Raw genomic sequence first — 15,740 nt, 5'->3', positions numbered from 1 at the left:
AATGGCACACTATTCCCATCTAGTACACTACTACTGATCAGGGCCCTATAACCCCTGGTCAAAGGCAGTGTATTATATAGGGAATAGGGTGCCATTCGAGACGGACACGATGGGAGAATCTCAATTGCAAACTCCTCGCTTCCTTCTCAAAACCCATTGGATGAGAAAGGCAGAGGTCCCTCCCCTCTGACCTGAGAGAGGAGAGAACACGCGAGGAGAATGTAATTGAGATTCTCCCAGTGATGGACAGAGACAGTAAGATAGCCGCCGCCACTGTGGTGATGATGTCAGAGTGGCGGGGGAGGCGGGGCTACCTCTGGTCCAGCTCCTTTTGAAGTTCCTTGGTGATGTCATCAATCTTGGACTGAAGTCTCTTCTTCCTCTGTTCTGGAGGCAGGTGAGAGAAGTCCTCAGCAGCTGGGGACTGGGGGGGGGGGGGGGGAGAGAGGAGGGGCGAGGGGGCCAGAGAGAGAGAGAGAGAGAGAGAGAGAGAGAGAGAGAGAGAGAGAGAGAGAGAGAGAGAGAGAGAGAGAGAGAGAGAGAGAGAGAGAGAGAGAGAGAGAGAGAGAGGAGGGGCGAGGGGGGCCAGAGAGAGAGAGAGAGAGAGAGAGAGAGAGAGAGAGAGAGAGGAGGGGCGAGGGGACCGGAGAGAGAGAGAGAGAGAGAGAGAGAGAGAGAGAGAGAGAGAGAGAGGAGGGGGCGAGGGGACCGGAGAGAGAGAGAGAGAGAGAGAGAGAGAGAGAGAGAGAGAGAGAGAGAGAGAGAGAGGAGGGGCGAGGGGGCCAGAGAGAGAGAGAGAGAGAGAGAGAGAGAGAGAGAGAGAGAGAGAGAGGAGGGGCGAGGGGACCGGAGAGAGAGAGAGAGAGAGAGAGAGAGAGAGAGAGAGAGAGAGAGAGGAGGGGCGAGGGGACCGAGAGAGAGAGAGAGAGAGAGAGAGAGAGAGAGAGAGAGAGAGAGAGAGAGAGAGGAGGGGCGAGGGGGCCAGAGAGAGAGAGAGAGAGAGAGAGAGAGAGAGGAGGGGTGAGGGGGCCGGAGAGAGAGAGACAATGACATTTGAGCTGTCTATTATTTTAGACATTTTTTTTGTTTCATTTTTACTGTTTATTATCTACTGTTAACACATTATCTAATGTTAACATGTGTTTCCCATGCCAATAAAGCCCCTTAAATTTAATTGAGAGAGGAGAGAGAGAGGAGGGGTGAGAGAGAGAGAGAGGGGAGGGGCGAGAGAGGAGGGAGAGAGCAGGTGAGCGAGAGAAAGCGAGATGTGTTACACATGCCCAGAGTAAAGAAACGTGTTGGACATAAACCTGAGGTAAACCTGAGTTAGTGATAAATATCCCTCAGTTATTACCGAAACCGCTTTAAACCCTCAAAACCAGACATGGGTTCTGTCCCAATGTCTCTCCTTCCTCCTGAAGTGTACACTTCCACCATATGAAAGGAAATGACTGACATAAGAAATGTGGTAAGAATAACTCCCACCAGCCCACGTCTCCACCAATCTAACGCTGTAATAACTCCCACCAGCCCACGTCTCCACCAATCTAACACTGTAATAACTCCCACGTCTCCACCAATCTAACGCTGTAATAACTCCCACCAGCCCACGTCTCCACCAATCTAACGCTGTAATAACTCCCACGTCTCCACCAATCTAACGCTGTAATAACTCCCACCAGCCCACGTCTCCACCAATCTAACACTGTAATAACTCCCACCAGCCCACGTCTCCACCAATCAAACGCTATAATAACTCCCACGTCTCCACCAATCTAACACTGTAATAACTCCCACCAGCCCACGTCTCCACCAATCTAACACTGTAATAACTCCCACGTCTGCACCAATCTAACACTGTAATAACTCCCACAAGCCCACATCTCCACCAATCTAACGCTGTAATCACTCCAACGTCTGCACCAATCTAACGCTGTAATAACTCCCACCAGCCCACGTCTCCACCAATCTAACACTGTAATAACTCCCACGTCTCCAATCTAACGCTGTAATAACTCCCACGTCTAAACCAATCTAACGCTGTAATAACTCCCACGTCTCCACCAACCTAACGCTGTAATAACTCCCACCAGCCCACGTCTCCACCAATCTAACGCTGTAATAACTCCCACCAGCCCACGTCTCCACCAATCTAATGCTGTAATAACTCCCACGTCTCCACCAATCTAACGCTGTAATAACTCCCACGTCTCCACCAATCTAAAGCTGTAATAACTCCCACCAGCCCACGTCTCCACCAATCTAACACTGTAATAACTCCCACCAGCCCACGTCTCCACCAATATAACGCTGTAATAACTCCCAAGTCTCCACCAATCTAACACTGTAATAACTCCCACCAGCCCACGTCTCCACCAATCTAACACTGTAATAACTCCCACAAGCCCACGTCTCCACCAATCTAACACTGTAATAACTCCCACGTCTCCACCAATCTAACGCTGTAATAACTCCCACGTCTCCACCAATCTAACGCTGTAATAACTCCCACCAGCCCACGTCTCCACCAATCTAACACTGTAATAACTCCCACCAGCCCACGTCTCCACCAATCTAACACTGTAATAACTCCCACCAGCCCACGTCTCCACCAATCTAACACTGTAATAACTCCCACGTCTCCACCAATCTAACACTGTAATAACTCCCACCAGCCCACGTCTCCACCAATCTAACGCTGTAATAACTCCCACGTCTCCAACAACCTAACGCTGTAATAACTACCACGTCTCCACCAATCTAACGCTGTAATAACTCCCACAAGCCCACGTCTCCACCAACCTAACGCTGTAATAACTCCCACAGCCCACGTCTCCACCAATCTAACGCTGTAATAACTCCCACTAGCCCACGTCTCCACCAATCTAAAGCTGTAATAACTCCCACGTCTCCACCAATCTAACGCTGTAATAACTCCCACCACCCCACGTCTCCACCAATCTAACGCTGTAATAACTCCCACGTCTCCACCAATCTAACGCTGTAATAACTCCCACGTCTCCACCAATCTAACGCTGTAATAACTCCCACCAGCCCACGTCTCCACCAATCTAACGCTGTAATAACTCCCACGTCTCCACCAATCTAAAGCTGTAATAACTCCCACGTCTCCACCAATCTAACGCTGTAATAACTCCCACCAGCCCACGTCTCCACCAATCTAACGCTGTAATAACTCCCACGTCTCCACCAATCTAACGCTGTAATAACTCCCACCAGCCCACGTCTCCACCAATCTAACACTGTAATAACTCCCACCAGCCCACGTCTCCACCAATCTAACACTGTAATAACTCCCACCAGCCCACGTCTCCACCAATCTAACACTGTAATAACTCCCACCAGCCCACGTCTCCACCAATCTAACACTGTAATAATTCCCACGTCTCCACCAATCTAACACTGTAATAACTCCCACCAGCCCACGTCTCCACCAATCTAACACTGTAATAACTCCCACGTCTCCACCAATCTAACGCTGTAATAACTCCCACGTCTCCACCAATCTAACGCTGTAATAACTCCCACCAGCCCACGTCTCCACCAATCTAACACTGTAATAACTCCCACCAGCCCACGTCTCCACCAATCAAACGCTATAATAACTCCCACGTCTCCACCAATCTATCACTGTAATAACTCCCACCAGCCCACGTCTCCACCAATCTAACACTGTAATAACTCCCACGTCTGCACCAATCTAACACTGTAATAACTCCCACAAGCCCACATCTCCACCAATCTAACGCTGTAATCACTCCAACGTCTGCACCAATCTAACGCTGTAATAACTCCCACCAGCCCACGTCTCCACCAATCTAACACTGTAATAACTCCCACGTCTCCAATCTAACGCTGTAATAACTCCCACGTCTAAACCAATCTAACGCTGTAATAACTCCCACGTCTCCACCAACCTAACGCTGTAATAACTCCCACCAGCCCACGTCTCCACCAATCTAACGCTGTAATAACTCCCACCAGCCCACGTCTCCACCAATCTAACGCTGTAATAACTCCCACGTCTCCACCAATCTAACGCTGTAATAACTCCCACGTCTCCACCAATCTAACGCTGTAATAACTCCCACCAGCCCACGTCTCCACCAATCTAACGCTGTAATAACTCCCACGTCTCCACCAATCTAACGCTGTAATAACTCCCACCAGCCCACGTCTCCACCAATCTAACACTGTAATAACTCCCACCAGCCCACGTCTCCACCAATCTAACGCTGTAATAACTCCCAAGTCTCCACCAATCTAACACTGTAATAACTCCCACCAGCCCACGTCTCCACCAATCTAACACTGTAATAACTCCCACAAGCCCACGTCTCCACCAATCTAACACTGTAATAACTCCCACGTCTCCACCAATCTAACGCTGTAATAACTCCCACGTCTCCACCAATCTAACACTGTAATAACTCCCACCAGCCCACGTCTCCACCAATCTAACACTGTAATAACTCCCACCAGCCCACGTCTCCACCAATCTAACACTGTAATAACTCCCACCAGCCCACGTCTCCACCAATCTAACGCTGTAATAACTCCCACCAGCCCACGTCTCCACCAATCTAACACTGTAATAACTCCCACCAGCCCACGTCTCCACCAATCTAACACTGTAATAACTCCCACCAGCCCACGTCTCCACCAATCTAACACTGTAATAACTCCCACCAGCCCACGTCTCCACCAATCTAACACTGTAATAACTCCCACCAGCCCACGTCTCCACCAATCTAACGCTGTAATAACTCCCATGTCTCCACCAATCTAACGCTGTAATAACTCCCACGTCTCCACCAATCTAACGCTGTAATAACTCCCACGTCTCCACCAACCTAACGCTGTAATAACTACCACGTCTCCACCAATCTAACGCTGTAATAACTCCCACAAGCCCACGTCTCCACCAACCTAACGCTGTAATAACTCCCACAGCCCACGTCTCCACCAATCTAACGCTGTAATAACTCCCACTAGCCCACGTCTACACCAATCTAAAGCTTTAATAACTCCCACGTCTCCACCAATCTAACGCTGTAATAACTCCCACCACCCCACGTCTCCACCAATCTAACGCTGTAATAACTCCCACGTCTCCACCAATCTAACGCTGTAATAACTCCCACGTCTCCACCAATCTAACGCTGTAATAACTCCCACCAGCCCACGTCTCCACCAATCTAACGCTGTAATAACTCCCACGTCTCCACCAATCTAAAGCTGTAATAACTCCCACGTCTCCACCAATCTAACGCTGTAATAACTCCCACCAGCCCACGTCTCCACCAATCTAACGCTGTAATAACTCCCACGTCTCCACCAATCTAACGCTGTAATAACTCCCACCAGCCCACGTCTCCACCAATCTAACGCTGTAATAACTCCCACCAGCCCACGTCTCCACCAATCTAACACTGTAATAACTCCCACCAGCCCACGTCTCCACCAATCTAACACTGTAATAACTCCCAACAGCCCACGTCTCCACCAATCTAACACTGTAATAACTCCCACCAGCCCACGTCTCCACCAATCTAACACTGTAATAACTCCCACGTCTCCAACAATCTAACACTGTAATAACTCCCACCAGCCCACGTCTCCACCAATCTAACACTGTAATAACTCCCACGTCTCCACCAATCTAACGCTGTAATAACTCCCACGTCTCCACCAATCTAACGCTGTAATAACTCCCACCAGCCCACGTCTCCACCAATCTAACACTGTAATAACTCCCACCAGCCCACGTCTCCACCAATCTAACGCTATAATAACTCCCACGTCTCCACCAATCTAACACTGTAATAACTCCCACCAGCCCACGTCTCCACCAATCTAACACTGTAATAACTCCCACGTCTGCACCAATCTAACACTGTAATAACTCCCACAAGCCCACATCTCCACCAATTTAACGCTGTAATCACTCCAACGTCTGCACCAATCTAACGCTGTAATAACTCCCACCAGCCCACGTCTCCACCAATCTAACACTGTAATAACTCCCACGTCTCCAATCTAACGCTGTAATAACTCCCACGTCTAAACCAATCTAACGCTGTAATAACTCCCACGTCTCCACCAACCTAACGCTGTAATAACTCCCACCAGCCCACGTCTCCACCAATCTAACGCTGTAATAACTCCCACCAGCCCACGTCTCCACCAATCTAACGCTGTAATAACTCCCACGTCTCCACCAATCTAAAGCTGTAATAACTCCCACCAGCCCACGTCTCCACCAATCTAACACTGTAATAACTCCCACCAGCCCACGTCTCCACCAATCTAACGCTATAATAACTCCCACGTCTCCACCAATCTAACACTGTAATAACTCCCACCAGCCCACGTCTCCACCAATCTAACACTGTAATAACTCCCACGTCTGCACCAATCTAACACTGTAATAACTCCCACCAGCCCACGTCTCCACCAATCTAACACTGTAATAACTCCCACGTCTCCACCAATCTAACACTGTAATAACTCCCACCAGCCCACGTCTCCACCAATCTAACGCTGTAATAACTCCCACGTCTCCAACAACCTAACGCTGTAATAACTACCACGTCTCCACCAATCTAACGCTGTAATAACTCCCACAAGCCCACGTCTCCACCAACCTAACGCTGTAATAACTCCCACAGCCCACGTCTCCACCAATCTAACGCTGTAATAACTCCCACTAGCCCACGTCTCCACCAATCTAAAGCTGTAATAACTCCCACGTCTCCACCAATCTAACGCTGTAATAACTCCCACCACCCCACGTCTCCACCAATCTAACGCTGTAATAACTCCCACGTCTCCACCAATCTAACGCTGTAATAACTCCCACGTCTCCACCAATCTAACGCTGTAATAACTCCCACCAGCCCACGTCTCCACCAATCTAACGCTGTAATAACTCCCACGTCTCCACCAATCTAACGCTGTAATAACTCCCACCAGCCCACGTCTCCACCAATCTAACGCTGTAATAACTCCCACGTCTCCACCAATCTAACGCTGTAATAACTCCCACCAGCCCACGTCTCCACCAATCTAACACTGTAATAACTCCCACCAGCCCACGTCTCCACCAATCTAACGCTGTAATAACTCCCACCAGCCCACGTCTCCACCAATCTAACACTGTAATAACTCCCACCAGCCCACGTCTCCACCAATCTAACACTGTAATAACTCCCACCAGCCCACGTCTCCACCAATCTAACACTGTAATAATTCCCACGTCTCCACCAATCTAACACTGTAATAACTCCCACCAGCCCACGTCTCCACCAATCTAACACTGTAATAACTCCCACGTCTCCACCAATCTAACGCTGTAATAACTCCCACGTCTCCACCAATCTAACGCTGTAATAACTCCCACCAGCCCACGTCTCCACCAATCTAACACTGTAATAACTCCCACCAGCCCACGTCTCCACCAATCAAACGCTATAATAACTCCCACGTCTCCACCAATCTATCACTGTAATAACTCCCACCAGCCCACGTCTCCACCAATCTAACACTGTAATAACTCCCACGTCTGCACCAATCTAACACTGTAATAACTCCCACAAGCCCACATCTCCACCAATCTAACGCTGTAATCACTCCAACGTCTGCACCAATCTAACGCTGTAATAACTCCCACCAGCCCACGTCTCCACCAATCTAACACTGTAATAACTCCCACGTCTCCAATCTAACGCTGTAATAACTCCCACGTCTAAACCAATCTAACGCTGTAATAACTCCCACGTCTCCACCAACCTAACGCTGTAATAACTCCCACCAGCCCACGTCTCCACCAATCTAACGCTGTAATAACTCCCACCAGCCCACGTCTCCACCAATCTAACGCTGTAATAACTCCCACGTCTCCACCAATCTAACGCTGTAATAACTCCCACGTCTCCACCAATCTAACGCTGTAATAACTCCCACCAGCCCACGTCTCCACCAATCTAACGCTGTAATAACTCCCACGTCTCCACCAATCTAACGCTGTAATAACTCCCACCAGCCCACGTCTCCACCAATCTAACACTGTAATAACTCCCACCAGCCCACGTCTCCACCAATCTAACGCTGTAATAACTCCCAAGTCTCCACCAATCTAACACTGTAATAACTCCCACCAGCCCACGTCTCCACCAATCTAACACTGTAATAACTCCCACAAGCCCACGTCTCCACCAATCTAACACTGTAATAACTCCCACGTCTCCACCAATCTAACGCTGTAATAACTCCCACGTCTCCACCAATCTAACACTGTAATAACTCCCACCAGCCCACGTCTCCACCAATCTAACACTGTAATAACTCCCACCAGCCCACGTCTCCACCAATCTAACACTGTAATAACTCCCACCAGCCCACGTCTCCACCAATCTAACGCTGTAATAACTCCCACCAGCCCACGTCTCCACCAATCTAACACTGTAATAACTCCCACCAGCCCACGTCTCCACCAATCTAACACTGTAATAACTCCCACCAGCCCACGTCTCCACCAATCTAACGCTGTAATAACTCCCACGTCTCCAACAACCTAACGCTGTAATAACTACCACGTCTCCACCAATCTAACGCTGTAATAACTCCCACAAGCCCACGTCTCCACCAACCTAACGCTGTAATAACTCCCACAGCCCACGTCTCCACCAATCTAACGCTGTAATAACTCCCACTAGCCCACGTCTCCACCAATCTAAAGCTGTAATAACTCCCACGTCTCCACCAATCTAACGCTGTAATAACTCCCACCACCCCACGTCTCCACCAATCTAACGCTGTAATAACTCCCACGTCTCCACCAATCTAACGCTGTAATAACTCCCACGTCTCCACCAATCTAACGCTGTAATAACTCCCACCAGCCCACGTCTCCACCAATCTAACGCTGTAATAACTCCCACGTCTCCACCAATCTAACGCTGTAATAACTCCCACCAGCCCACGTCTCCACCAATCTAACGCTGTAATAACTCCCACGTCTCCACCAATCTAACGCTGTAATAACTCCCACCAGCCCACGTCTCCACCAATCTAACACTGTAATAACTCCCACCAGCCCACGTCTCCACCAATCTAACGCTGTAATAACTCCCACCAGCCCACGTCTCCACCAATCTAACACTGTAATAACTCCCACCAGCCCACGTCTCCACCAATCTAACACTGTAATAACTCCCACCAGCCCACGTCTCCACCAATCTAACACTGTAATAATTCCCACGTCTCCACCAATCTAACACTGTAATAACTCCCACCAGCCCACGTCTCCACCAATCTAACACTGTAATAACTCCCACGTCTCCACCAATCTAACGCTGTAATAACTCCCACGTCTCCACCAATCTAACGCTGTAATAACTCCCACCAGCCCACGTCTCCACCAATCTAACACTGTAATAACTCCCACCAGCCCACGTCTCCACCAATCAAACGCTATAATAACTCCCACGTCTCCACCAATCTATCACTGTAATAACTCCCACCAGCCCACGTCTCCACCAATCTAACACTGTAATAACTCCCACGTCTGCACCAATCTAACACTGTAATAACTCCCACAAGCCCACATCTCCACCAATCTAACGCTGTAATCACTCCAACGTCTGCACCAATCTAACGCTGTAATAACTCCCACCAGCCCACGTCTCCACCAATCTAACACTGTAATAACTCCCACGTCTCCAATCTAACGCTGTAATAACTCCCACGTCTAAACCAATCTAACGCTGTAATAACTCCCACGTCTCCACCAACCTAACGCTGTAATAACTCCCACCAGCCCACGTCTCCACCAATCTAACGCTGTAATAACTCCCACCAGCCCACGTCTCCACCAATCTAACGCTGTAATAACTCCCACGTCTCCACCAATCTAACGCTGTAATAACTCCCACGTCTCCACCAATCTAACGCTGTAATAACTCCCACCAGCCCACGTCTCCACCAATCTAACGCTGTAATAACTCCCACGTCTCCACCAATCTAACGCTGTAATAACTCCCACCAGCCCACGTCTCCACCAATCTAACACTGTAATAACTCCCACCAGCCCACGTCTCCACCAATCTAACGCTGTAATAACTCCCAAGTCTCCACCAATCTAACACTGTAATAACTCCCACCAGCCCACGTCTCCACCAATCTAACACTGTAATAACTCCCACAAGCCCACGTCTCCACCAATCTAACACTGTAATAACTCCCACGTCTCCACCAATCTAACGCTGTAATAACTCCCACGTCTCCACCAATCTAACACGGTAATAACTCCCACCAGCCCACGTCTCCACCAATCTAACACTGTAATAACTCCCACCAGCCCACGTCTCCACCAATCTAACACTGTAATAACTCCCACCAGCCCACGTCTCCACCAATCTAACGCTGTAATAACTCCCACCAGCCCACGTCTCCACCAATCTAACACTGTAATAACTCCCACCAGCCCACGTCTCCACCAATCTAACACTGTAATAACTCCCACCAGCCCACGTCTCCACCAATCTAACACTGTAATAACTCCCACCAGCCCACGTCTCCACCAATCTAACGCTGTAATAACTCCCATGTCTCCACCAATCTAACGCTGTAATAACTCCCACGTCTCCACCAATCTAACGCTGTAATAACTCCCACGTCTCCACCAACCTAACGCTGTAATAACTACCACGTCTCCACCAATCTAACGCTGTAATAACTCCCACAAGCCCACGTCTCCACCAACCTAACGCTGTAATAACTCCCACCAGCCCACGTCTCCACCAATCTAACGCTGTAATAACTCCCACCAGCCCACGTCTCCACCAATCTAACACTGTAATAACTCCCACTTCTCCACCAATCTAACACTGTAATAACTCCCACGTCTCCACCAATCTAACACTGTAATAACTCCCACCAGCCCACGTCTCCACCAATCTAACGCTGTAATAACTCCCACGTCTCCACCAACCTAACGCTGTAATAACTACCACGTCTCCACCAATCTAACGCTGTAATAACTCCCACAAGCCCACGTCTCCACCAACCTAACGCTGTAATAACTCCCACAGCCCACGTCTCCACCAATCTAACGCTGTAATAACTCCCACTAGCCCACGTCTCCACCAATCTAAAGCTTTAATAACTCCCACGTCTCCACCAATCTAACGCTGTAATAACTCCCACCACCCCACGTCTCCACCAATCTAACGCTGTAATAACTCCCACGTCTCCACCAATCTAACGCTGTAATAACTCCCACGTCTCCACCAATCTAACGCTGTAATAACTCCCACCAGCCCACGTCTCCACCAATCTAACGCTGTAATAACTCCCACGTCTCCACCAATCTAACGCTGTAATAACTCCACGTCTCCACCAATCTAACGCTGTAATAACTCCCACCAGCCCACGTCTCCACCAATCTAACGCTGTAATAACTCCCACGTCTCCACCAATCTAACGCTGTAATAACTCCCACCAGCCCACGTCTCCACCAATCTAACGCTGTAATAACTCCCACCAGCCCACGTCTCCACCAATCTAACACTGTAATAACTCCCACCAGCCCACGTCTCCACCAATCTAACACTGTAATAACTCCCAACAGCCCACGTCTCCACCAATCTAACACTGTAATAACTCCCACCAGCCCACGTCTCCACCAATCTAACACTGTAATAACTCCCACGTCTCCACCAATCTAACACTGTAATAACTCCCACCAGCCCACGTCTCCACCAATCTAACACTGTAATAACTCCCACGTCTCCACCAATCTAACGCTGTAATAACTCCCACGTCTCCACCAATCTAACGCTGTAATAACTCCCACCAGCCCACGTCTCCACCAATCTAACACTGTAATAACTCCCACCAGCCCACGTCTCCACCAATCTAACGCTATAATAACTCCCACGTCTCCACCAATCTAACACTGTAATAACTCCCACCAGCCCACGTCTCCACCAATCTAACACTGTAATAACTCCCACGTCTGCACCAATCTAACACTGTAATAACTCCCACAAGCCCACATCTCCACCAATTTAACGCTGTAATCACTCCAACGTCTGCACCAATCTAACGCTGTAATAACTCCCACCAGCCCACGTCTCCACCAATCTAACACTGTAATAACTCCCACGTCTCCAATCTAACGCTGTAATAACTCCCACGTCTAAACCAATCTAACGCTGTAATAACTCCCACGTCTCCACCAACCTAACGCTGTAATAACTCCCACCAGCCCACGTCTCCACCAATCTAACGCTGTAATAACTCCCACCAGCCCACGTCTCCACCAATCTAACGCTGTAATAACTCCCACGTCTCCACCAATCTAAAGCTGTAATAACTCCCACCAGCCCACGTCTCCACCAATCTAACACTGTAATAACTCCCACCAGCCCACGTCTCCACCAATCTAACGCTATAATAACTCCCACGTCTCCACCAATCTAACACTGTAATAACTCCCACCAGCCCACGTCTCCACCAATCTAACACTGTAATAACTCCCACGTCTGCACCAATCTAACACTGTAATAACTCCCACCAGCCCACGTCTCCACCAATCTAACGCTGTAATCACTCCCACGTCTCCACCAATCTAACGCTGTAATAACTCCCACGTCTCCACCAATCTAACACTGTAATAACTCCCACGTCTCCACCAATCTAACGCTGTAATTACTCCCACCAGCCCACGTCTCCACCAATCTAACACTGTAATAACTCCCACGTCTCCACCAATCTAACGCTGTAATAACTCCCACCAGCCCACGTCTCCACCATTCTAACGCTGTAATAACTCCCACGTCTCCACCAATCTAACGCTGTAATAACTCCCACCAGCCCACGTCTCCACCAATCTAACACTGTAATAACTCCCGCCAGCCCACGTCTCCACCAATCTAACGCTGTAATAACTCCCACCAGCCCACGTCTCCACCAATCTAACGCTGTACTAACCAGCCCACGTCTCCACCAATCAAACGCTGTAATAACTCCCACCAGCCCACGTCTCCACCAATCTAACGCTGTAATAACTCCCACGTCTGCACCAATCTAACGTTTTTACATTTGTGAGATGTAGCGAACAAGTGCACACTGCAGGAGACAGGAGATATTATTGGGACGCACCCCAGACGTTGAGGTCCACAGTACTGCTGGTTGTTATTCTTGTCCTCTAAACACTTCCAGAGTACTGACTGGTGGAGGCCTGGATGACATCTAACCACAGGAAGTGTTACCATGTCAACTACCATGGAGAGAAGAACACCAGTCAGTACTGTGGAGGTGGAGGCCTGGATGACATCTAACCACAGGAAGTGTTACCATGTCAACTACCATGGAGAGAAGAACACCAGTCAGTACTGTGGAGGTGGAGGCCTGGATGACATCTAACCACAGGAAGTGTTACCATGTCAACTACCATGGAGAGAAGAACACCAGTCAGTACTGTGGAGGTGGAGGCCTGGACGACATCTAACCGTAACCATAGGAACCCTGATCTAAACCGTAACCAGAGGAAGTGTTACCATGTGCTTGTCAGAATTTATCCTCTGGAACTTGAGAAGGATGGACACTCATCGTGAGACACACACACAGATAAACAGAAACACACAATACATACATGTATTGTGACATCTTCAGACATTGTAAACAAACAACAAAATGTCCTCATCCACCATTGGGCTTAACTGTCCATCTAGCCCAGGGCTGTCCAATCCTGGTCCTGGAGGGCCCAAACACTTCTGGTTTTCATCCTCTCCTTCTAATTAGGGACTAATTCAGACCTGGGACACCATGTGAGTGTAGTTAAGTACCAGGTAGAAACAAAAACCAGAAGTGTTTGGGCCCTCCAGGGCCAGAATTGGGCAGCCCTGATCTAGCCAATCAGTCTCTGTTGTTGGAACCCTGGACCCCTGTGACTCACCTGAGTATGCTGGTTACCCAATACACTGATCTGGGACCAGTTTTCCTCCCATAATCCTAAACGGATCCATTAGATACTAACCTAACCACTGATCTAGGACCAGATTACCCTCCTACAATCCTAACCTGATCCATTAGGAGGGGAAACACCAGACTGTCCTCAGATCTAGGGAGACTCACCGGTCTGTGTAGGGCCCTGAAGGTAGCAAGGCGAGGTTTGACAGAACGGTTAAACTCCCTCAGGCAGAAAGAGAGAGGGGCGCGACACAGCTTAGAGGGGGAAGGGGTTAGGGGGACAGGGGGAGGGGGCAGAGATAGAGGGGGGTGAGAACAGGGGAGGGAAGGACGAGGAAAAGGAGGAAGACAAGGTGAGAAAGGAGAAAAACGCGGGAGGAGGGAGAAGGAGGGATAGACACCATAAAGAAAAACAAAGAGGATTAAGGCTATGAGAAAAGAGGAGAAAATACCCTGAAGAAACACTATGTAGAGATACAGAATCATTACACACACACACACACACACACACACACACACACACACACACACACACAGAGAGAGAGAGAGAGAGACACAAAAAGAAAGCCAGAGAGAGAGAGAGCTCTGAATTGAGAGAGAGAGACAAAAAGAAAGCCAGAGAGAGAGAGAGAACTCTGAATTGAGAGAGAGAGACATCGATGGAATTGGCCCCTCCGGTGTAAGAGGGGAGTAGAGAGGTGTGGAATGTGTCTGTGTATAGAGACCGTCCCCCAGTAAGACAGAGAAGAGACCGTCCCCCAGTAAGGCCGAGAAGAGACCGTCCCCCAGTAAGACAGAGAAGAGACCGTCCCCCAGTAAGACAGAGAAGAGACCGTCCCCCAGTAAGACAGAGAAGAGACCGTCCCCCAGTAAGACAGAGAAGAGACCGTCCCCCAGTAAGACAGAGAAGAGACCGTCCCCCAGTAAGACAGAGAAGAGACTGTCCCCCAGTAAGACAGAGAAGAGACCGTCCCCCAGTAAGACAGAGAAGAGACCGGATTGAAAATAGCAATCATTTTATACCTTGATTATTTGCAGGAATACTTGGGAACAGATTTCCTGAATTTAAACATTGTTTTACTGAATTCCTGGTAATTTGCAGTCTTTAAAAAAAAAAATAATGATATACTTAAAATAAAATCTTTTTGGGTCCCCAAAAAATGACTCTGTTGCCGGTGTACAGTGTAGTGTTCAGGGTGCTAGTATATACCTTGTTCTTCTGGCTGAAGGGCCACAGTTTAGTGCGTACATTAGGGTGGTTGAGGCTGGAGTCTGATGTAGGTTAGTCAGTGTAGTGTAGTGTGTGAAGTAGTGTGAAGGGTACATACCTTGGTTTTCTTGTGGCTGAAGGGCCACAGTTTAGTGCGGATTTTAGGTTGGTTGAGGTTGGCGTCTGAGGAGGCTGGTTTGATACCTTGGCTGTAGTCTTCAAAGTCCACTTCAGCCGGTCGCTCAAAACCTGACTTGTGTTGTTCTATAAACCGCATGGAGTCCTGAAGAAACACACACAGGACATGGCAAGTGAGTGTGTGTTAGCGACCATGTGTGTGTGTTGGCGTGTGTGCATGCATGCTTGCGTCCGTGTGTGTTAGCACCCGTGTGTGTGTGTGTGTGTGTGTATGTGTGTGCGTGCGTATGCATGCTTGCGTCCGTGTGTGTTAGCACCCGTGTGTGTGTGTGTGTGTGTGTTGGTGTGTGCGTATGCATGTTGCGTCCATGTGTGTTAGCACCCGTGTGTGTGT

At 48.9% G+C, this 15,740-nt stretch overlaps 1 protein-coding gene and 1 long non-coding RNA gene across 4 annotated transcripts in view; one reads left to right on the top strand and one right to left on the bottom strand.

The window, feature by feature from the left end:
- Positions 1–314: 314 nt before the first annotated feature.
- The window catches only part of LOC115178164 (cdc42-interacting protein 4 homolog), a gene marked incomplete at its 3' end in the record, with an annotated part of 31,967 nt that continues 16,541 nt past the window's right edge, over positions 315–15,740 (bottom strand). For 2 of the 3 annotated variants that reach the window (XM_029739217.1, XM_029739216.1), the window contains 3 exon segments: positions 315–424; positions 13,587–13,616; positions 15,327–15,491. In XM_029739217.1, the coding sequence (XP_029595077.1) occupies positions 315–424; positions 13,587–13,616; positions 15,327–15,491 (305 nt within the window). 3 annotated transcript variants of the gene reach the window in all.
- On the top strand, positions 13,220–13,654 carry LOC115178165 (uncharacterized). The gene is made up of 3 exons (XR_003872565.1): positions 13,220–13,259; positions 13,345–13,429; positions 13,515–13,654. It is a non-coding gene; the product is annotated as an uncharacterized LOC115178165 (long non-coding RNA).

The sequence above is a fragment of the Salmo trutta genome, chromosome 38 (genome assembly GCF_901001165.1).
Source record: "Salmo trutta chromosome 38, fSalTru1.1, whole genome shotgun sequence".
Classification (NCBI taxonomy): domain Eukaryota; kingdom Metazoa; phylum Chordata; class Actinopteri; order Salmoniformes; family Salmonidae; genus Salmo; species Salmo trutta.
This window is presented reverse-complemented; position numbering and strand designations above follow the sequence as displayed.